At 43.2% G+C, this 22,498-nt stretch overlaps 1 protein-coding gene and 1 non-coding gene across 43 annotated transcripts in view; both read right to left on the bottom strand.

The window, feature by feature from the left end:
• The window catches only part of DEPDC5 (DEP domain containing 5, GATOR1 subcomplex subunit), a 102,451-nt gene that overhangs the window by 67,755 nt on the left and 12,198 nt on the right, over positions 1–22,498 (bottom strand). For 39 of the 42 annotated variants that reach the window (XM_084993720.1, XM_084993724.1, XM_084993721.1 and 36 more), the window contains exons 7-14: positions 22,075–22,124; positions 14,694–14,763; positions 12,208–12,286; positions 9,132–9,193; positions 4,548–4,617; positions 4,093–4,165; positions 1,354–1,457; positions 1,000–1,074 (exon numbers count right to left, since the gene is read on the bottom strand). In XM_084993720.1, coding sequence (XP_084849846.1) covers positions 1,000–1,074; positions 1,354–1,457; positions 4,093–4,165; positions 4,548–4,617; positions 9,132–9,193; positions 12,208–12,286; positions 14,694–14,763; positions 22,075–22,124 — 583 coding nt within the window. Of the gene's footprint in view, positions 1–999; positions 1,075–1,353; positions 1,458–4,092; positions 4,166–4,547; positions 4,618–9,131; positions 9,194–12,207; positions 12,287–14,693; positions 14,764–17,239; positions 17,433–22,074; positions 22,125–22,498 lie in introns of those variants that run through there. The other 3 variants (XM_084993746.1, XM_084993747.1, XM_084993748.1) reach the window with 1 other exon arrangement.
• Positions 8,236–8,342, bottom strand: LOC146396651 (U6 spliceosomal RNA). Its single transcript, XR_014828512.1, has one exon. It is a non-coding gene; the product is annotated as a U6 spliceosomal RNA (small nuclear RNA).

Here is a 22,498-nt window from a genome sequence, read left to right as displayed (position 1 = left end):
GTGGCCAGTGATGGGCAGACACCTAACCAGAGCTGGAACATGGAATCCTGAACAGAGAGCAGAGACAGGTTTGCTGGGAGCTGAACTTGGCTCTATGAATTCCTGCAGCTGTGGTCCCAGAACCACCTTTGTCCCCGTCTCCTTCAACAAGGTGTTCAAGCCTTTCCTGGTTGTCCCCTGAGTCCCCTGTATCCTTAAATTTCCTTTTTTGGGGGAGTTCCCACTGCGGTGCAGTGGGTTAGGATCTGACTGCAGTGGTTCAGGTTGCTGCAAAAGCATGGGTTCGCTCCCCAGCCCTGCACAGTGGGTTAAATTGTTGCCACAGATACAGCATAGGTCACAGCTGCAGCTCAGATTCAATCTTTGGCTCAGGAACTCCCATAATTTGTGGGGCAGTCATAAAAATAAAGTTTTTAAAAAATTCCTTTTTTGTTTGAGTTTAGTAGGTTCCTATTATCTGCAAACAAAGTATCTCACGTAACACATAAACACAGGAACATTCAGAAGGAAACACATCACACTGTTAATAATGGCCCCTCTTAGAAAGGGGACTGACAGTGGAAGGAAGGGGAGAGTTTCATATTTACTTGATACATACCTCTCTATTATTTGAATTCTAGGAAAATGAGTTTCTTAATTTAAAAAAAAAGTAGATTAAAAAAAGATTATCTAGAAGCAGTTGAGGGATGGAATGGAAAATAAATAAATACATAAATAAATAACCAGTTTTTAGGAAAACAAAGAGCCCAAGGAAGATTCCAACTCTTCACTCTTGGACCCCCATGAACAGAAGAGAATGGCAAGATGATTCCCAACAGAAGACCCAAGAGCTACTTGGTGGCCATTAAAACCATCCAATCAGAAGTTCTTGCTTCAGTTAATTGGGGGAGTATGTGGGAAGCGTAATCACTTAGGTCTGGGTCTTCGGACACTAGTGAGAGAAGTTTATAGTCCTGTGGTAAGCGAGGCACTCACTCACTGTGGCTGGTCCTTACTCACCATTGAACGACAGGTTGATGGCCTCCAGGTAGTTTCCTTGTGCTGAGGTAGAATTGTCTCCTTGAGGAAAGCCCTCTGAAGCAAAAGACACAGAGAAGGAAAAACATCTCATTAAAGGCAGACTCTTACCAAACAAGTAGAAGGTGCCTGACTCTGTAGGGTCCCCCCAGCCCTACAGAAAAGAAATTATTGAACTTATTGCACAGGAACAACTGCACCCAACCTGAAATAGAGACCCAGCCAGAAGCAGAAACCATAAACAACACTGGGAGGGGAAGCACGAACCTCCTCCTCCCCCAGCCTCCATCCCACCCCTCCTGGCCCTGCCCTCCTTCCAGCACATAAATGCAGTACCTGCCTGTTCCAGTCGCACCAGCACGGGATACTGGATGAAGAGTTTTTTAATGGTCACGAGAAGTGAGGTCCACTCTTCTCTCCTCTCATTCTGCACAACCACTCTGAAAAGAGCATGATCATAAAACAGGTATCAAGCAGATATGACAGGCGAACATCAGGTCCCTTAAGGGTTTCAAGGAAAGGAGAAGACGAGGTGCCCAGAGCTGGGGTCATTTATCATATAACAATATGGAAGTCAAATATCGGAGTTTCCTGGGACACAGTGGGTTAAGGATCTGGCCTTGTCTTTGCAGTGGCTTGGGCTGCTGCTGAGGTGCAGGTTCAATCCCTGGCCTGGGAACTTCCACATGCTGCAGGAACAGCAAAAAAAAAAAAAAGATGCAATGAGAGGAGCTCTTTTGCGGCACAGCAGGTTAAGTATTCAGCGTTGCCACTGAAGTGGCTTGGGTCACTGCTATGGCAAGGGTTTACTCATGGCACAGAAACTTTTGGATGCCATGTACATGGCCAACAAAAAAATTAAAAATGAAGGAAATCTGGCTCCAGAGTGTATTCTTAACCAGTGTTTCTCTACCTTTCCACAAAATTACCAAAAGATCAATAATAAACAGTATTTAAAAAAAGATTCAATGAGATAGCTCTTCTTCCAATCCAAATGAAGAATGAAAAAAGGAGTACTAGTCACTGTTGGTGAGGACAGAGAAATAACACTGCTGCTATGAAAATAGGATTTTCTACTTCACTGTTCTCAGAGGGCAATTTGACTATTACAAATGAAAAGCCTTAACAAAAATAGAATGTCCTTTGACCTTATAGTAACTACGTTTCCGGGAAATCGCCCTAAGGGCTAACTAGGGATATGCTTAAAGACTGAGTTGTAAGATGTCCACTGGTAGAACTATTGACTAGAAACTATTCATTAGAAAGCTAAAAATCACCTGTGTTCAGAAATCATTGGAATTTCTATACGGCAATAAAAATGATGTCATGGAAGCAGAGTATCAGGCACAGAATGGCATTTGTGATAAAGTGGAAAATAACAGTTTAAAACAAGTGGGTACGGGAGTTCCTGTTGTGGCGCAACAGAATCCGACTAGGAACCACGAGGTTGCGGGTACAATCCCTGGCCTTGCTCAGTGGGTTAAGGATCCAGCGTTGCCATGAGCTGTGATATAGGTCGCAGACATGACTCAGATCCTACATTGCTGTGGCTGTGGTGTAGGCTGGTGGCTACAGCTCTGATTCGACCCCTAGCTTGGGAATCTTCGGTGGCACTGCTGGGACAAGAAGTTGGTCTGCATCCCGTGGACACAGTGTGAAGTATAGCATATCAGTGACAACGTAAAAAATTCTACCTAAATCTGGTCAAGTCTTTAGAGAGGGCTTCTCAGCCTCCTCACTACCAGCATTTGGGGCCAAAATGACTCTTGCTGGGGGCAGAAGAGTTGCCCTGAGCCTTACAGGATGTTCTGCAGCATTTCTGGCCTCTACCCACTGGATAGCAGCTATGTGACCACTCCCTTCCCTCCAGATTGACAATAAAAACACTTTGCCAAATGTCAGGGGGCTGGGGAGTGAACAGGAAGTTGTTCTGGTTATAACCTCTGGTTTGCAGACAATAAACAAACACCACCACAGGATTCAATCAGACAAATCCAGAAGGGGTCTTCTACAGCGTCCCTATTCAAAAATGGTGTGCAAAGTGAGCAAAATGTGCAAACAGAGGAGCTAGTTAGACATTCAGAGTCTCAGGCCCACCCCTGACCTCTGGAACTGATGACAATCAGCACTTTAACGCAACCCCAGGGTGTGAGTTGTAAGCACACTAAAGTCTGAGAAGCCCAGCTCCACAGGACTACTGCCCTGGATTCTTCTATGAGCCAACGATTTGGGGACAAAAAGGAAGGGGAAGTTGTTTTAGACTTAAGAAGCAGACCAAACAGGAGGTTGTTTTGGAGACAATTAAGGAAATCTGACTCTGTACTAGATACTAGATAATATTACACAATTATCGTTAATTTTGTTAAATGTGATTGTGCTTATATGTTGTGGTTATGCTGTCATATATGAAAATGCCCTTATTCTTTAGAAAAAAAATTTGTGGGTTTTTTTGGCCCTGCCTGCCACATGTGGAAACTCCCAGGCCAGGGATCTAACTCACACCACAGCTGCAACCCAAGCCACAGCAGTGATAATGCCAGGTCCTCACCCACTGAGCCACCAGGGAACTCCAGCTAAGAACAAAATGTTTTAATATCTATAATTTGCTTTAGAATAAAATTTAGATAAAACAGATGAAGCAAATACGGCATGAGAATAACTGTTAAATCCAGGTATTGGGTATATGGGTCCCTTATTTTGTTCACTCTTCTTTCCTGCGAGTGAAATTTTTCACAAAAAAAAAGTTTGGAAAGTATAAATGCAATATGATATCCCAGATTGGAGCCTGGAACAAAAAAGGTGCTTAAATGGAAAAACTGATTAAATCTAAGAAAAGTCTGATATTTAGTTCACAGCAATGTACCAATGCTAATCTTATAGTTTTCACAAACATACCTTGGATAGGAAATATTAACAGAGGAAACTGCGTGAAGGGTATAGGGAACTCTCTGTACTATCTTGGCAACTTCTCTGTAAATCTAAAGTTATTCCAAAGTGACAAGGTTAATTTTTTTTTAAGTTAGGAAAGAAAAAACCAAGGGGGAAAAAAAGGCAAAGTGAAGCACCCAAACATACTTATAGAAATCTTCATAGAATCGCCCCTTGTGATCCTGCCTAATTGAGGCTCGGTTTATTTCGGGAAATTCATCTGAAATAGAGAAAACAACATATGTAGGTCAGGTTGAAAAGATAAATTCAGCTTTTCTGCTCCCACTTCTGGGTTGAAGATTTGTATCTCTCTCTCTCTCTCTCTCTCTCTCTCTCTCTCTCTCTCTCTCTCACACACACACACACACACACACACACTCAAAAGATAAATTATATAACTATTAAGTTGCTTTTAAGATGAATCACAACCCACAGACTTCTTGCAAACGCTAATGGACTGTGTCATCTTCCATTTTCTTTATCCTCATAACAGAAAAGACAGGAAAGATGGAGCAGTGCCAAGTGAAAGAAAATGATAAGGAATGTATTGGGATGGGTGTGTGGAAAGCTTAACAAAAAATAACTGTAGGAGAAAGACTTACCAATAGATTTTGCATCATAGTAAGTCCTAGAAAATAGGACCACTGTCACTTCATGACTACAGTTTTTCTCCTAGGCATGAGTAGAGAAAAAGAGGGCTCAGGTTTATTCCAGTTACTTCACTACCAAGCAATCTGCATGAACATAATCTTCTCAATTCTAGAAGGCTCAGGACAGTACATGGTACTGAATAATATCATGTAATTGTAGGCTGTGTAATGCATTGGACAGTGCTGCCAGAGTCAGAAGACCTGGACTGACTCTTTGCTCTGACACGTACCACTACATGACCTTGGGCAAGTTACCTAAAGTCGCGTGGATGTTTTAAAAGCTACAAATCGGCAATAAGTTGGGGGTGCTATCTCCCAGCTTTTGCTTTGTTTTGTTCTGTTTTTTTGGCCTCACAAGTTCCCAGGCCAGGGATCGAATCTGAGCCACAGCAGTGACAACGCCAGATCCTTAGCCTGCTGAACCACCGGGGAACTCCTCCCAGCTCTTGATTTGGCGTGAAATAGATCATTGCATTGCCAGAGGATCATGGTATTTGTACCTGCTTCACACTGTTTTTTAATTTCTTCAGAATTGTATTTAGGAAGAATAGAATGCATGGTGATGGATGCAAGAACCACAGACACTCACACATACTTCCTGGTCCATAGGATGAGGACTGGGTGTTGCTCAAGATGCAGAGGTTGAAACCAAGGCAACAAATTATCTCTGGACCAGGATGGAGATGAGTGAGAAAAAACATTTCCATGCAGTCTAGAGTTCAATGTTTTAGAAGTAGAGTGTAAAAAGATGGTATAAAGTCTGGCTTGTACCAGTGAGCCAGCAAGCTTAGGTTCAGTTCCTCCTGGGTCTTTGAAGATAACAGCTTATAATGACCAACCCCGTCTCCAACCAGACTTCAGCAATCACCATATAAGGAGTACTATGTAATGCACATTACATGCCTCCCTATATTTTTCCACGGGTATGTCTAAAGCGGATAGACAGTCCTAAATATGAGCCACAGTACCAACAGCAGAACTTTGCTAGCCACCAACTAATTGACTGGATGTCTAGCCCTCCAAACTTGGATCCAAACTGATATGATTATTACAGGAAAAATGCCTGGCAGTGGGATGGTGTGGGCATGTAAGCCTCTCAACTCATGTGTGACATATTACAGTGTGGACACAGCTGGAGATGACAGAAACATAGACAAGACAATCGAGGGGTTACGATCTCAAGCTAGCACTGAATAAATGGAGGGAAGTGGACTAGAATCCTGTTCTGCTTTTGCAGGCTATCCATCATGAGCAAGTTATCTAAGCTCTTTCAGCTGTACTCTTCCTACCTGTGTAAAATCAACAAGAGAAGATTAAGTGAGATAATGTGGGTAAATTACCACAGTACCTGGTATGTCAAGATACTCAACAAATGTTCACTGGATTACTGCTCATACCCCCACATCACTGTGTTTTGGGCTCAGAAATGAATTCATAAAGTTGCCAGCTCCATCCTGCCATACACAGCATTAGCTTTAGGCCACTCAATAGGATGGATGGAGGATTAAATAGCTTCCATCAAACTTCATTAATACACTGATACACAGCAGTTACAGAAAGTGATTTTAATTCATTGCCAAGCTCTTGCTTAAAGTTCTTGTTCAAAAAATTAAAAAAAAAATTAAAAAACCCTAAGAGCAAAGGCCTATAAACTAATGTGGGCCTAGGCCAAATCCCACTCCTACATCTATTCATATCTATTCTCACAGAATTTGGGGTTAGGGGACATCTAAAGGGCAATGGAGCTGACTTGACCTGGCAGGTTTCATAGATCCAATATGGAAAGAGCCATCATGTGGTCCAAAGTGGCCATTATTCAGCCCACCCCAAGGCCTGACCCCCCAGTCCCTACTGTTTGCACTCTCCTTCTGACCCCACATTCAGGCAGACACAAAGGTCCAAGCACCCTAAGCCACATGAGTGCAGAAACTACCAGCTGATCTGCCTAATTCCCATCTGTCCCTTCACCAACCTGCTCCTAGCCACTGGGCTATTCTTCAATCTCTCCCCAGCTCTGATCACACTGATCCTCTACTCAAGAATCTTTCTTCTTCTTCTTCTTCTTTTTAGGGCCACACAGGCAGCATATGGATGCTCCTAGACTAGGGGTCAAATTGGAGCTGCAGCTGCCAGCCTATGTCACAGCCACAGAAATGCCGGATCCAAGCCAAGGCTTCGACTTACACTGCAGCTCATGGCAAAACTGGATCCTTAACCCACTGAGTGGGGCCAGAGATCGAACCCATGTCTTCAGGGATACTAGTCAAGTTTGTTACTGCTGAGCCACAATAGGAACGCCTACTTGAGACTCTTCAATAGGTCCCACTTTCTATCAAATCAAGTCCAGGCTGACCTGACCCAATCCTTCTAATCCAATCACAAATTCCCTGTGGAGTCAAGTCAGGCCTCACCTGCTCTCATGCCCATCCTCATCCTTTTGCTCATATGCTTCTCTTTACCTGAAACATCCTCCCAGTCTTCCTTTCCAACCACCTAAAATTTCTTCAGCCTCTCAAGTCCAAATTCAAAGCAAAAAACTCCAGCCCCTCACACATATAATAGGTTTGCTATCACTTCCAATATGCAGATCCAGGCTCCCCGGCAGGCCTACAGGTTCTGAAGGCCAGCATCATACTTCTGTTTCTCTTCCCTTCAGAGCAGAAAGATCTTGCTCCCCTGCTGCTGGGGAAGGAGAATGGGACTTAGATTCCATTGAGACCTACAGCCTGCTAAAACCTTACAAAGAGCAGGTACTTTCAAAGTCCTTGTGAGGTGGGAAAAATTACCAACTCCATATTACAGACAAAGAAATAGAGGCTCAGAGAGACTGAATACCTTCCCAAGATATAAAACCTAATTGAGGAATTCCCGTCATGGCTCCGTAGATAACGAACCCAACTAGTATCTATGAGGACTCAGGTTTGATCCCTGGCCTTGCTCAGTGGGTTAAGGATCCGGCACTGCCGTGAGCTGTGGTGTTAGTCACAGACGTGGCTTGGATCCAGAATTGCTGTGGCTGTGGTGTAGGCCGGCAGCTACAGCTCTGATTTGACCCCCAGCCTGGGAACCTCCATATGCAGTAGGTAAGGCCCTAAAAATAAAGACAAAAGACCAAAAAAAAAAGCTAACTGAGAAAAACCATACTTTTAAACTATTTTTAAACTTGATTTGGTTCAATCCAAACTCTATGCTCTTTTTTTTTTTTTTTTTCGCTTTTAGGGCCGCACCCACGGCCTATGGAGGTTCCCAGGTTAGGAGTCTAATCGGAGCTACAGCTGCTGGCCTACTCCACAGCCACAGCAACGCGGGATCCGAGTCGTGTCTGCAACCTACACCACAGCTCACGGCAACCCTGGATCCCTAACCCACTGAGCAAGGCCAGAGACCGAACCCGAAACCTCATGGTTCCTAGTTGGACTGCTTCCACTGCACCACGATGGGAACTCCTATGCTCTTTTCTTTTTGATCAGGATGATATTTCCATGTGAAATCAGAGTATGGTAGTTGATTCATTTTGTTGTTTTTTGAAATTGTGGTAAAATACATACATATTGATATATAAATACATAATATTACCATTATAAATTCATGTATTAGCTCCAGCATTTTTTTTTAAGGTTTTTTTGTTTGTTTTTTTTTTTTAAATATGGAATGCTTCACGAATTTGCGTGTCATCCTTGCACAGGGGCCATGCTAATCTTCTCTGTATCGTTCCAATTTTAGTATATGTGCTGCCGAAGCGAGCACATCCAGCATTTTTTTTAATGGATTTGGGGGGTGTTTATACATATAGGACTTCATTGGTGAATAAAGATAGTTTTACTTCTTCTCTTCAAATATGATGCCTTCTACTTCCCTCCTTCCCTTCCTCCCTTCCTTCTTTCCGTTTTTCTTTTTTGCCTAATTGCTCTGTCTAGAACTTTCAGTACAAAGTTGAATACCAGTGGTGAAAGCAAACATCCTTTATCTTCTTCATGATCTTAAGGGGGAAAGTTTCAGTCTTTCACCACGGAGTATGATGTTAGCTGTGGGTTTTTCATAAGCGCACTTTATCATGTTGAAGTGATTAAAAGTAATTTAAATCTAAAAAAAATAAAAATAAAAGTAATTTAAATCTAAAGTCTTAACAGGGAGTTCCCGTCATGGCGGGGTGGTTAACAAATCCAACTAGGAACCATGAGGTTGCAGGTTTGATCTCTGGCCTTGCTCAGTGAGTGGGTTAAGGATCCAGAGTTGCCATGATCTGTGGTGCAGGTTGCAGACGCGGCTCCGATCCTGCGTTGCTGTGGCTCTGGCGTAGGCTGGCAGCTACAGCTCCAATTGGACCCCTAGCCTGGGAACCTCCATATGCCGCAGGAGCGGCCCAAGAAATGGCAAAAAGAAACAAACAAAAAAATAAATAAATAAAGTCTTAACAATTTAAACTTTAGTTAAGGTACCTCAATTAAATGTAGCTTAACAGAAACAGTACGTTTTTAAAATCTGAATTGAATAGTGTTTTATGCAATGTGATTTGGTGCATGAGAGGAAACGTACCTTCCACTTGGTAAAGAGATCAGCAAGGAAACCATTCACAGCTTTCTCAAAATACAGATCCCCTAAAAAGAAACAATAAGGAGGAGATGAGAATTATCTCTATTCTTGCTCACAATGTCTTTTCTCCGTAGCAGGAATAGGACTAGTCAAAGAGAAGGTGGGTTCTACTACATCCTAAGAGTGGCTTCAGTCTAGACTTTTTATGGAGCCAAACTTAATATTTACCTCACTCAGTAAGAGGTCATGGCTTCACGGTAAAATATCAGGTTTAAAAAGCTTTTTTTGGAGTTCCTGTCATGGTGCAGCAGTTAGCAAATCTGACTAGGAACCATGAGGTGGTAGATTTGATCCCTGGCCTTGCTCAGTGGGTTAAAGATCAAGCACTGCTGTGAGTCGCAGATGCGACTCAGATCCACGTTGATGTTGCTGTGGCTGTGGCCTAGGCCAGCGGCTACAGCTCTGATTAGACCCCTAGCCTGGGAAGGTAGAAAAGACCAAAAAAAAAAAAAAAAAAAAAAAAAAAACTTTTTGTCTCTTTAGGGCCTCACCCATGGCATATGGAGGTTCCCAGGCTAGGGGTGTAATTGGAGCTGCAGCCACCAGCCTACACCACAGCCACAGCAACTTGGGATCCGAGCCGCATCTGTGAACTACACCACAGCTCACAGCAATGCCAGATCCTTAACCCACTGAGCAAGTCCAGGGATCGAACCCACAACCTCATGGTTCCTAGTTGGATTCGCTAACCACTGAGCTACAACAGGAACTCCTGAAAAAGCTTTGATGATTGAAAAATAACAGTTTATCTTCACAATAAGAGAACCATTTAATTTTCAAATATAATAATTCTGATAGTGGGAGTTCCCGTCGTGGCGCAGTGGTTAACGAATCCCACTAGGAACCATGAGGTTGCAGGTTCGATCCCCGCCCTTGCTCAGTGGGTTAACAATCCGGCGTTGCCTGTGAGCTGTGGTGCAGGTTGCAGACACGGCTCAGATCCCATGTTGCTGTGGCTCTGGCCTGGGCCAGTGGCTACAGCTCCGACTGGACCCCTAGCCTGGGAACCTCCATATGCCGCGGGAGCGGCCCAAGAAATAGCAAAAAAAAAAAAAAAAAAAAAAGACATAAAAAAATTAATTCTGATAGTGATGCTTAAAGTTTGTTAGAAGATGATGTGGTTGACCCCGGGCAGTCACTAAATTACCATTTGCAGTTTCTGCTGTTCTTGAGCATCTGTAAGGACCTACATCAAAAATCAATTTGTGGGAGTTCCTGTCGTGGCGCAGTGGTTAACGAATCCCACTAGGAACCATGAGGTTGCAGGTTCGATCCCCGCCCTTGCTCAGTGGGTTAACAATCCGGCGTTGCCTGTGAGCTGTGGTGCAGGTTGCAGACACGGCTCAGATCCCATGTTGCTGTGGCTCTGGCCTGGGCCAGTGGCTACAGCTCCGACTGGACCCCTAGCCTGGGAACCTCCATATGCCGCGGGAGCGGCCCAAGAAATAGCAAAAAAAAAAAAAAAAAAAAAAAAAAGACATAAAAAAATTAATTCTGATAGTGATGCTTAAAGTTTGTTAGAAGATGATGTGGTTGACCCCGGGCAGTCACTAAATTACCATTTGCAGTTTCTGCTGTTCTTGAGCATCTGTAAGGACCTACATCAAAAATCAATTTGTGGGAGTTCCTGTCGTGGCGCAGTGGTTAACGAATCCCACTAGGAACCATGAGGTTGCAGGTTCGATCCCCGCCCTTGCTCAGTGGGTTAACAATCCGGCGTTGCCTGTGAGCTGTGGTGCAGGTTGCAGACACGGCTCAGATCCCATGTTGCTGTGGCTCTGGCCTGGGCCAGTGGCTACAGCTCCGACTGGACCCCTAGCCTGGGAACCTCCATATGCCGCGGGAGCGGCCCAAGAAATAGCAAAAAAAAAAAAAAAAAAAAAAAAAAAAGACATAAAAAAATTAATTCTGATAGTGATGCTTAAAGTTTGTTAGAAGATGATGTGGTTGACCCCGGGCAGTCACTAAATTACCATTTGCAGTTTCTGCTGTTCTTGAGCATCTGTAAGGACCTACATCAAAAATCAATTTGTGGGAGTTCCTGTCGTGGCGCAGTGGTTAACGAATCCGACTAGGAACCATGAGGTTGCGGGTTCGGTCCCTGCCCTTGCTCAGTGGGTTAAGGATCTGGGTTGCCGTGAGCTGTGGTGTAGGTTGCAGACGCGGCTCGGATCCCGCGTTGCTGTGGCTCTGGCGTAGGCCAGTGGCTACAGCTCTGATTCAACCCCTAGCCTGGGAACCTCCATATGCCGTGGGAGCGGCCCAAGAAATAGCAACAACAACAACAACAAAAAGACAAAAGACAAAAGACAAAAAAAAAAAAAAAAAAAAAAATCAATTTGTGGGGTTCCCGTTGTAGTTCAGTGGTAACGAACCCAACTAGTATCCATGAGGACTCAGGTTTGATCCCTGGCCCTCTTATTGGACCAAGGATCCGGCATTGCCGTGACCTGTGGTATAGGTCGCAGACAGGCTCAGATCCAACACTGATTCAACCCCTAGCCTGGGAACTTCCATATGCTGCAAGTTCAGCCCAAAAAAGCAAAAGAAAAAAGAAAAGAAAAAAATTAACGTGTAATTTTGCTAAACAGAAATGAGGCTGGTCTGTTGGACACAGTAGCCACACCTCAAAGCAGCTTTACCATACTCCGCTCATTGCGTAGTAATTTCTAATAAAATGAGACAAACTTGGTGATTTCTGTGAGTGACAGGACAAGAGATGCAAGATACCAAAGAAGGTGTCGGTTCCCAGCCATTGAGTCACTCACTCTACCACTTTTGATCCTACACATAAAGAATATTTGAAGACCTGAGAATTCGGATTTTTCATTAATAATTTACTACATTTCCTGGAATTCACTATACATATGATATATACTTATTTTAGCATCTGAGGATTTGTAAAGATCCCAGGACACATCTTTAGAGAATATTAAGAGATTACTGTAAATGACACCAACTTGGGGGAAACCAGAACTTCTCCCCATTAGCAGTTACAACCAGCCCTTAGGAACAGTACCATAAATATCAAAATCCCACATTTCACAGCTCATCTGAATAAATATGTAAACCATAGCCGATGTAGAACGGAACACCACCTGAAATAAACAAAAACATAATTGCATTAAAAAGAAATGATGTATTAGGAGTTTCTGCTGTGGCATAGCAGGTTAAGGAGCCTGTGTTGTCTCTGAGGTGGTGTGGGTTTGATCTCTGGCCTGGCACAGTGGGTTAAGGATTTGGCATTGCCATAGATGTGGCTCGGATTTGATCCCTAGCCCAGGAACTTCCATATACCATGGATGCAGCCAAAAAAAAAACAAAACAAAACCCCAAAAAACCCCCCACAAACCTGCAATGATGTATAGAGTCTCAGTTCTATGAAATGAAATATTAAAGAGTTACTGCTTCACAATGCTGTAAATATACTTAACACTACCGAACTATACACTTAAAAATAGTTACCAAGGGAGTTTGCATCATGGCTCAGTGGATTATGAACCAGACTAGTATTCATGAGGATATGGGTTCAATCCCTGTCCTCACTCAGTGGGTTAAGGATCCAGCATTGGTGTGAGCTGTAGTGTAGCTCGCAGCTGTGGCCTGGATCTGGCATTGCTGTAGCTGTGGCATAGACCAGTGGCTGTAGCTCTGATTCAACCCCGAGCCTGGGAACTTCCATTTGCCATGGGTGTAACCCTAAAAAGAAAAAAGGAAAAATGAATGGTTACTGTGGTAAATTTTAGTTTTTTTACAAAAAAAGGGGGGTGGTGGAATTCCCATTGTTGAGCAATGGGACCAGCAGTGTCTCTGCAGCACTGGGACACAGGTTAGATCCCCAGCCCGAACCAGACAATGGAAATAGTTATAAAGATGATCTAGAAAACCAGGCAATCAAACTAGTTATAAAGATGATCTCAAGTTCAAAGGGCCTTGGGATATGGAGTGCTAGGAGCCATGCTGAAGAACGTAGGGATAGAAAGGCAAAAGATATGGTCCTTGCCCTTGGAGATTCCAGTCTGTGCCAAGGCAGGCGGGCAACATATCCACCACAGTGTAATGAATGCTGACATAGGTACACATCTGGGGTGCCGTGGGGGCATGTCAAGTCCGGTGCATCCAGGAAGCAGGGAAAGCTGAGAATACTGCTGAGGGAAGGAAGAATGGCTTGAGAAAGGGGTAGGACAAGAAGCAATCACTGCAGGCAGGAGAGAGCAATATGTGCCAAGACAAAGAGGCAAGAGAGCAGAGTGCAGCGTGCTGGAGGAACGGGGAGGAGTTCCTTCAGGGACAGATTAGCTCTGGACTCAACTGCTTCCCCTGGTTTCTCCACTCAGATGTCCAATATCTCACAGACTGAGTTGTTGTTGTTGTTTTTTTAATTGAAGTATAGTTGATTTACAATGTTATGTTAGTCTCTGCCCTACAGCAAAGTGATTCGGTGATACATATGTATATATATTTTTTTGGCTCATGCCTGCAGCATGTGGAAGTTCCCAGGCCAGGGATCAAATCTTTGCCACAGCAGCAACCTGAGCCACTGCAGGGACAACACTAGATCCTTAACCCACTTCACCACAAGAGAACTCCTATACATTCTTTTTTATATTCTTTTCCATGATGGTTTATCACAGGATGTTGAATACAGTTCCCTGTGCTATACAGTAAGATCTTGTTGTTTATCCACTCTATATATAATAGTTTGCATCTGCTAACCTCAAACTTCCAATACATCCCTCCCCCACCACCACCCCCACCAACTAAGCTTTTTAAGTTCCCCCAAATATCTCCCCCGGTCTTCCCCATATCATAAATGGTGCCACCATCTCTCTGCCCAGCTGCTCAATTATTCCTTCCTCACTCCTCACATCTAACCCATCCACAAGACCTGTGGACGCGGCCCCAGACTCTTTAATAAATCTGCCCATATCTCTCCACTGCTGCAGCTCCCAGCCTCGTCCGTTCCACCACCTTCTAACTTCCTAGCTCCTTTCTCTGTTCTCTACACCAGAGCCAGAGGGGCAGGAGCAGGTACTCTGGATGCCTATACAATATCCTTCCTTCCTAAATAATCGGAAGCTGATTCTTATTCTGGGAGGCAAGGGACCTGCCCAAAGTTTAGACCTCCCAGCATGCAAAGCAGGTCTTTCTTCATGTTCACCAACATACTCTTCTACTGAGTTTAACTTTTGCTACATATTAGTGGGCACAGAAGCCTGCAAGCTAGCCATCCCATCTCTACATTTGATACTACAGATAAGAAAATGAAGATCAACACCAAACTGGAGAGATCCAACAGTAAAATACTAGAATTTCAGGACTATATTACACTAGAATTTCCATGACTATATTATAATATTATCTAGTTGGGTAGATAGTAGCTTGACCAGGAGCTTGACCATGAGATCAAGTTTTTGCTTACTTCTGTTTTGGTTTCAATTTTTATGTCTTACATACATAATAGCATGGGGAAACAAAACCAAAAAAGCATTTTGCCAGTCTTACCCTGGTATCTTCGCTGATATAACCACACATGACCTTCTCATTCTTGACCCACAGCTCACCAGCTTGTGCCCTAAAAGGAAATACATAGGCATCATTATGAGTCCTACATAAAACAAGAAGAAACACAAGGGACTTACGGGTGGCTTGCTCTTCTCTATTATTTGACCCAAATGACCTGGCCGGTTACAGATTTCCAGAGCACTGCAAATAGATTACATAACATGAAGAATTCTCAGAGCACTCTGAATTTTTACAACAGGGGCTCTTAATCTGAGGTCAACAGATAACCCGTGGGTCTAAGGAAGGGCTTCAGGGAACCCATGAATCCTCCAAAATGATGCAAATTTTTCTGAGCATAGAATTATACCTTTTGTCAAATCTCTAAAGGGCCCATGTTACAAAAACGGGTAAGCAGCACTGACGAACAATTTTGTTAATCCCAGCTCTCTTTTGGAGGGGTGGAGGAAGCATGCAGAAGTTCCCAGGCCAAGGATCTAACCCACACCACAGCTATAACCAGAGCCACAGCAGTGATGATGCCAGATCCTTAACCTGCTGAGCCACAAGGGAACTCCCTAATCTCAGCTTTGAGACAATAAGTTTCAACAGAAACAATGTCCATCTCAATAGCAGCTCAGAAGCAAGCAGTCAGGAGACTTGAAGGGACAGGGTCCCTATTCAATGTAGGTCATCCTATTGAAAAATTTTTATGTCAACTTGGTGTTGCATTGTGGGAGCTTGATTTTTTTCCTCTGCAACTTTTTAAGGGCATGAAATGGATAATAGAGTTCAAAGAGCATGGCCTTCAGAGCTTCCAGCCTTCAGGGAAACTAGTCCAGGCATGAATCTGTTCTGAGCATCAGTTACTAGCTGAATGGCCATTGGGAAATAACTCTGCGAGGCTCCTTCTCTAGAAAAATGAGATCATCATGGAAATAGAGAACAGACTTGTGGTTACCAAAGGGGGAGGGGAAGGGAGTGGAATAGACTGGGAGTTTGGGGGTTAGCAGATGCAAACTATTGCATTTGGAGTGGATAAGCAATGAGGTCCTGCTGTATAGCACAGGGAACTATATCCGATCATTTATGATGAAACATGATGGAAGATAATATGAGAAAGAAATATATATACATATATGCATGTGTGTATAACTGTGTCACTTTGCCATACAGCAGAAATTGACAGAACACTGTAAATCAACCATAATAAAAAAATTTAACAATAAAAAGGAGATCATGATACCTACTTTATGCAGCTGTTTTGGAAATTAAACCAGATAATGTGGAGCAATCTGCAGTTACAGCTCCAATTAGACCCCTAGCCTGGGAACTTCCATATGCCGAGGGAAGCAGCCCTAGAAAAAGGCAAAATAAATAAATTAATTAATTAATTTAATTTAATTTTTTAAAAAAAACCTGTTTATCATAAGCCACAGCTCAGGCTACCTGGGAAATAGTGGACAACCAGTCAGCCTCCCTGGAGCTGCCTCCCACCTATAAAATGAAGAAGAGTGGACAAGCCTGTGTTCTTCAAATATACTTCTCAGGCCCCCAGCTCTGCTGTCACCCAGAGGGGTCCTTCCTGGTATTCCTTTGCCCAGGTATGTCTATGAGTGGACAATTACAGCAAGCCTGACCTCGGAAGGGACTTCACTTTCTTTAAAAAAAAAAAAAAAAAAAAATTGGGGGGAGTTCCCATCGTGGCTCAGTGGTTAACGAATCCGACTAGGAACCACGAGGTTGTGGGTTCGATCCCTGGCCTTGCTCAGTGGGTTGGGGATCCGGCACTGCCGTGAGCTGTGGTGTAGGTTGCAGACGTGGCTTGGATCCCGCGTTGCTGTGGCTCTGGCGTAGGCCGGTGGCTACAGCTCTGATTCAACCCCTAGCCTGGGAACCTCCATATGCCGCGGGAGCAGCCCAAGAAAATGGCAAAAAGACCAAAAAAAAAAAAATTGGGGGGAGTTTCATTCGTAGCTCAGTGGTAATGAATCCAACTAGTATCCATGAGGATGTGGGTTTGATCGCTGGCCTCGCTCAGTGGGTTAAGGATCCGGCATTGCCATGAGCTGTGGTGTAGGTCACAGACAGAGCTCAGATCCTTCATTGCCATGGCTGTGGAGTAGGCTGGCAGCTGTAGCTCAGATTCGACCACTAACCTGGGAACCTCCACATGCTGTGGGTGTGGCCGTTAAAAAAAAATTTTTTTTGGCCACACCCATGGCATGTGGACATTACCCAGCCAGGTCTGAACCCACTCCACAGCAGCCACCTAAGCCACATCAGTGACATTGCTAAACCCTTAACCCGACAAGCCACCAGGGAATTCCAAACTTCTTTCCTTTAACATTATAAGGAAGGATTCAGTGTTCCCATGACCTATGAGCACTGTTAGCAAGAAGTACTCTGCATACAAGCTACTGAAAGCTAAATTAACCAGACCTCTAAAACGAGCTCATTATTAGTGTACTAAGTTTCCAACTTATACTAGAATGTACAAAGTGGTATTACAGGAGTCCCTTTCATGGCTCAGAGGAAGTGAATCTGACCGGTATCCATGAGGACTTGGGTTCGATCTCTGGCCTCACTCAGTGGGTTAAGGATCCAGCGTTGCCATGAACTGCAGTGTACGTCGCAGATGTGGCTCAGATCTGGTGTTGGTATGGCTGTGGTGAAGGCTGGCAGCTATAGCTCTGATTCGATCCCTAGTCTGGGAACTTTCACATGCTATGGGTGCAGCCCCTAAAAGACAAGAAAAAAAAAAAGTGGTGTTACAAAATTGGGGCTTAGATTTCTAAGCCTCCACTCTCTGTAGAGGTGAATTCATAATCTTTCTGAGACTCGGGTTTTGTTTTTTGTCTTTTGAGGACTGAACCCTCAGCATCTGGTGTTTCCCAGGCTAGGGGTCAAATCAGAGCTGTAGCCACTGGCCTACACCACCAGTCACAGCAACACTGGATCCGAGCCAAATCTGTAACCTACACCACAGGGGAGCCTCAGTTTTGTATTGTTTTGTTTTGTTTTTAAATCAGTAAATATGGTTAATAAGAATCCTGCCCCATCCATCTGCTAGGGCTCTACGTCAAAATGTTAACAGTGGTTACTTATGAGTACGAATACTACGTTTTTCCCTCTGCTTCTTTATTCTATTTTTCAAGTTGTCTAAAATGAGCAAACATTGTAAGTAAAAATACTTAGCACATGCTGGACACATAGTGGTGCTTGATAGTATTAATCCTGTAATCAGACAGATGTGTTAAGAGACTGGCCACCATAGAAGGAGAGCTCAAGTCAAAGATCCCAGAAGATCCCCTACAATGGGGCAGATCCAGAAAGAAAGCATCCAAATTGGATGTTCCAGTGGGCTTTAAGTGTGACTCTCAGACACATCTGTCTGCTCCTGGAAAGCTGAGAAGTCAGGGCCAGAAACTAATTGATATTGTTCCTTCTGGAGAGTGAGTCAGAAAAAAAAAAAAAAAATTAAGTTTAAAAAAAAGAGGGGGGAGTTCCTGTTGTAGTACAGTGGAAACGAATCCAACTAGTATCCATGAGCTCAGATCCTGCGTTGCTGTGGCTGTGTGTAGGCTGGCAGCTGCTGCTCAGATGGACCCCTAGCCCAGGAATTTCCATATGCCACAGGTTTGGCCCTAAAAGCAAAAAAAAGCAAGGAAGTTCCCCTGTGGGACAGTGGGTTAAGGATCTTGTGTTGCTGCAGCTGTGGCACAGGTCACACCTGCAGCAGAGGTTTGATCTCTGGCTTGGGAATTTCCAAATTCCACAGGTGTGACCAAAGAAACAAAACAAACAAACAAAAAACCAAAACACAGAAAACAAAACCAAAACAAAATAAAAGGTAGCTAGTCAGCAGTCCCAAAAACTATACCTGCAAAAATGGGATCTCTTCACAATGAGATCAAATAGACTAGACTTCAAAGTCAATTTTTTTAATATTTATTTTTTAACTGAAATACAGTTGCTATATAGTATTATATGTTACAGATATGTAATACAGTGATTCACAATTTTCAAAGGTTGTACTTCATTTATAATTATTATAAAATATTGGCCAAATCCCCCATGTTGTACAATATATCCTTGCAGCATATTTAATTAATTAATTTATATATTTTTCTTTTTTTGGCCACCCCACAGCATATGGAGTTCCCAGGCCAGGGATCAGATACTAGCCGCAGCTATGACCTACACTATATCTGAGGCAATGCTGGATCCTTAACCCACTGTGCCAAGCCCTGTGGGTACTGAACCTCCATCTTAGCACTGCAGAGATGCCACTGATGACATTGTACCAGAGCAGGAACTACTAGTTTTTTTTTTGTTTTTTTTTTTTTTGTCTTTTTGCTATTTCTTGGGCCGCTCCTGCGGCATATGGAGGTTCCCAGGCTAGGGGTCTAATCAGAGCTGTAGCCTAAACCACAGCAACGCCAGATCTAAGCCACATCTTCGAATGATACCACAGCTCACAGCAACCCCGGATCCTTAACCCACTGAGCTAGGTCAGGGATCGAACCCAAAACCTCATGGTTACTAGTTGGATTTGTTTCCGCTGCTCCACAATGGGAACTCCAGGTTTTTGGGGTTTTTTTATTTTAAAGAATACATTGTGAATTTACTAAGCAAATATAAAAATGTTTATCTTCAAGGAAAAATGATGTTTCAAAGGCAGGGTTTCAAGGTAATGAAACTGTCTATGTTCTTAACTGTTGACTAAATTACCAGATTAAAAGGATAAATTACAGAGAAATTATTATTATTATTTTGTCTTTTTTTTTTTTTGTCTTTTTAGGGCCGTACCCTTAGCGTACATAGGTTCCCAGGCTAGGGGTTGAATTGGACCTGTAGCCGCTGGCCTACTCCATAGCCACAGGAAGGCCAGATCTGAGCTGCTCTGAGACCTACACAATAGCTCACAGCAATGCCAGATCCTTAACCCACTGAGTGAGGCCAGGAATCTAACCTGAGTCCTCATGGATGCTAATCAGATTGTTTCCACTGAGACACAATGGGTACTCCAAGAAATTCTTTAATAATTTATTATGACTTTATTTTCTTTTCTCATATGAGGCCCAGAGCACCTTTTTCTTTTCTTTTTTTTTTTTTTTCAAATTTGTCTGCCTCAGTAGTTAGGAAAATAAAGTGACTTTTGATTCAATGTAAATAAGTCAATTTGGAAAAAAAATAGTAGAAGGATTTTGTGGTTACATTTAACCATGAATGAGCAAAATATTAGGACAGATCTTGAAAAGTCTAAAACTGACATTACTTCAGGGTATACAAAGGCATTTACAAGGAGCAACAAGGAATTTAAGAATGAAAGGAATCTGAGGTTTCTAAACCAGGGCTCAGGAAACTGTAGCCTGCAGGCCAAATCCAGCCCACCTCCTGCTTTTGTATGGTCAGAAGCTAAGAATGGATTTTACATTTTTAATTGCTGAAAGAAACAAACACACAAAAATGAATTTGCAACAGAGATCTGAGATCCACGTTGCCCAAAGTCTAAAATGTTTAATCACCGGTCTCTTATAGAGAAAGATTCTAAACCTACCGTCTCATTTTTGAAGATCAATAAACTCAAGAGACTCCTGGAGCTGCCTGGAGGTGTCAACCTGCTAACCACTGGTGCTGGAAGAATGGAATACAGGGTTCCTGGCTCCTGGCCCTCCACCTGGGAGAGACCAGCTTGTACGGGATTGCAAAAACAGGCTGCGTGTCTTGTTCTGCTTCAGACTGAGCCACTTCTTGGACTGTGCTTTATTTGCTAAAATTTTGCAAAGAATTTTGACCCTATAACAACTTTTAAAACAGCCTCTTTTGGAAAGAAAAAAAAAAAAATCCTTTAACCTTTCTTTTGGGATTAGTAGTTCAGACTAATCAAAGAGACTTCATTGCCAGTAAAAAGTCTTTACAAAAATGTTAAGGCCAGGAATTCCCTTCATGGCTCATTGTTAACGAACCTGACTAGGATCCATGAGGATTCGGGTTCAATCCCTGGCCTTTCTGGGTGGGTTAAGGATCTGCTGTGCTGCAAGCTGTGGTGTAGGTCACAGACGTGGCTCGGATCCCACGTTGCTGTGGCTCTGGCATAGGCCGGCGGCTACAGCTCCGATTAGACCCCTAGCCTGGGATCCTCCATATGCCGCAGGATCGGCCCTAGAAAAGACAAAAAATAAAAAAAGTGGGTTAACCAGTAGAGTTCCCATTGTGGCACAGCGAAAACGAATCTGACTAGGAACTGTGAGGTTGCAGGTTCGATTCCTGGCCTCACTCAGTGGGTTAAGGATCTGGTGTTGCCATGAGCTGTGGTGTAGGTCGCAGACGAGGCTCAGATATGATGTTGCTGTGGCTGTGGCGTAGGCCAGCGGCTACAGCTCTGATTAGACCCCTAGCCTGGGAACCTCCATATGCTGTGGGTACGGCCCTAAAAAGCAAAAAAAAAAAAAAAAAAAAAAACCCCAAAAAGAAAAAAAGTGAGTCAACCAGATGTAAATATGGTTGTGTAAATACAGCAAATTTCAAGATAGACAATGGTTTCCTCTAGGAAAAAGGACTTACATTTCATTATACTTTTTTGGGTACTGTTTGAAGTCTTTACTATGTGGACATTTTGCATTTTGAATTTATTTTTATTTTTATTTTTTTTTTGTCTTTTTGCCTTTTCTAGGGCCGTTCCCGCGGCATATGGAGGTTCCCAGGCTAGGGGTCTAATCGGAGCTGTAGCTGCTGGCCTATGCCAGAGCCACAGCAACGCAGGATCCGAGCCGCGTCTGTGACCTACACCACAGCTCACAGCAATGCTGGATCCTTAACCCACTGAGCAAGGCCAGGGATCAAACCTACAACCTCGTGGTTCCCAGTCAGATTCGTTAACCACTGTGCCACGACAGAACTCCTTGCTTTTTTAATTTAAAGTAGGTTTCAAAAAGTCCCCTTATCTCTTGTCTTTACAAACTGAAACACAGAAATCATAAATAAATCAAGAGCAGTGTGAAATTGCTACAAAGGCAGCAAATCAGGAACTACAGTGCTGGCCATTTTATGTCTCCAAACTTAATCTGTACAAGAAGGTTTGATTAAATATGTTCATTTAAGGCTTTTTCCAGTTCTGAAATTGGGAATCTATACCTCCTCTGTTACAGAATACCAGGTGGCTTCAGCAATATCCACTCACCTTAAAACTTCTCCAGTGCATTAATGGGAGGGGGGTGTTGGTTTGTTTTAGCTACAGCAATCTACTATATTAAGCTACTGTGTATTGTATTACATGGACATCCACATGCCTCAAATGCTGTACAGCTGTGTCCCAGTTACCGCCATAGATCCTACTCCCACTTACAAGCTGATAAATCAAGAGTGACATAACATCTACCTGATGCCAGCAAATTCCACCTTCTGAGTGATGTAGGCACATGTGCTAACCTAAGGAAAAAGAGAGAGAGATTCAACACACCAAGGCTATAAAATGTCACAAAGAAGGTCTCCTGGCTTCCTAATTTCTTCTAACAACCCCAAGTTCAATTAACATGGAGTAATAGATTCATCCCACAAGAAAACCTGCTGGGGCAGGTATAGCAGTAGGTTCTTAAGGGTTTGGCAAGTACAGACAATAGTAAAGGCCAGGTGGATAAGAAGCAGCCAGCTCCACTAATAAACTCTTCCTCACATAACATCTGCATATATATCTACATTTACATGTGAAACATTTATTTCTCATTTTAGGAAATGGAACCCTCTCCTACCAAATAAAAAATGAGCAAAGATTTTTTTTCCCAGAAAATATACACTGTATGGAA

Source organism: Sus scrofa, chromosome 14 (assembly GCF_054392235.1).
Source record: "Sus scrofa isolate SSC_HxYL_T2T_F1_AM1 chromosome 14, Sscrofa_HxYL_maternal_Yorkshire_Landrace_v2.0, whole genome shotgun sequence".
NCBI lineage: Eukaryota > Metazoa > Chordata > Mammalia > Artiodactyla > Suidae > Sus > Sus scrofa.
This window is presented reverse-complemented; position numbering and strand designations above follow the sequence as displayed.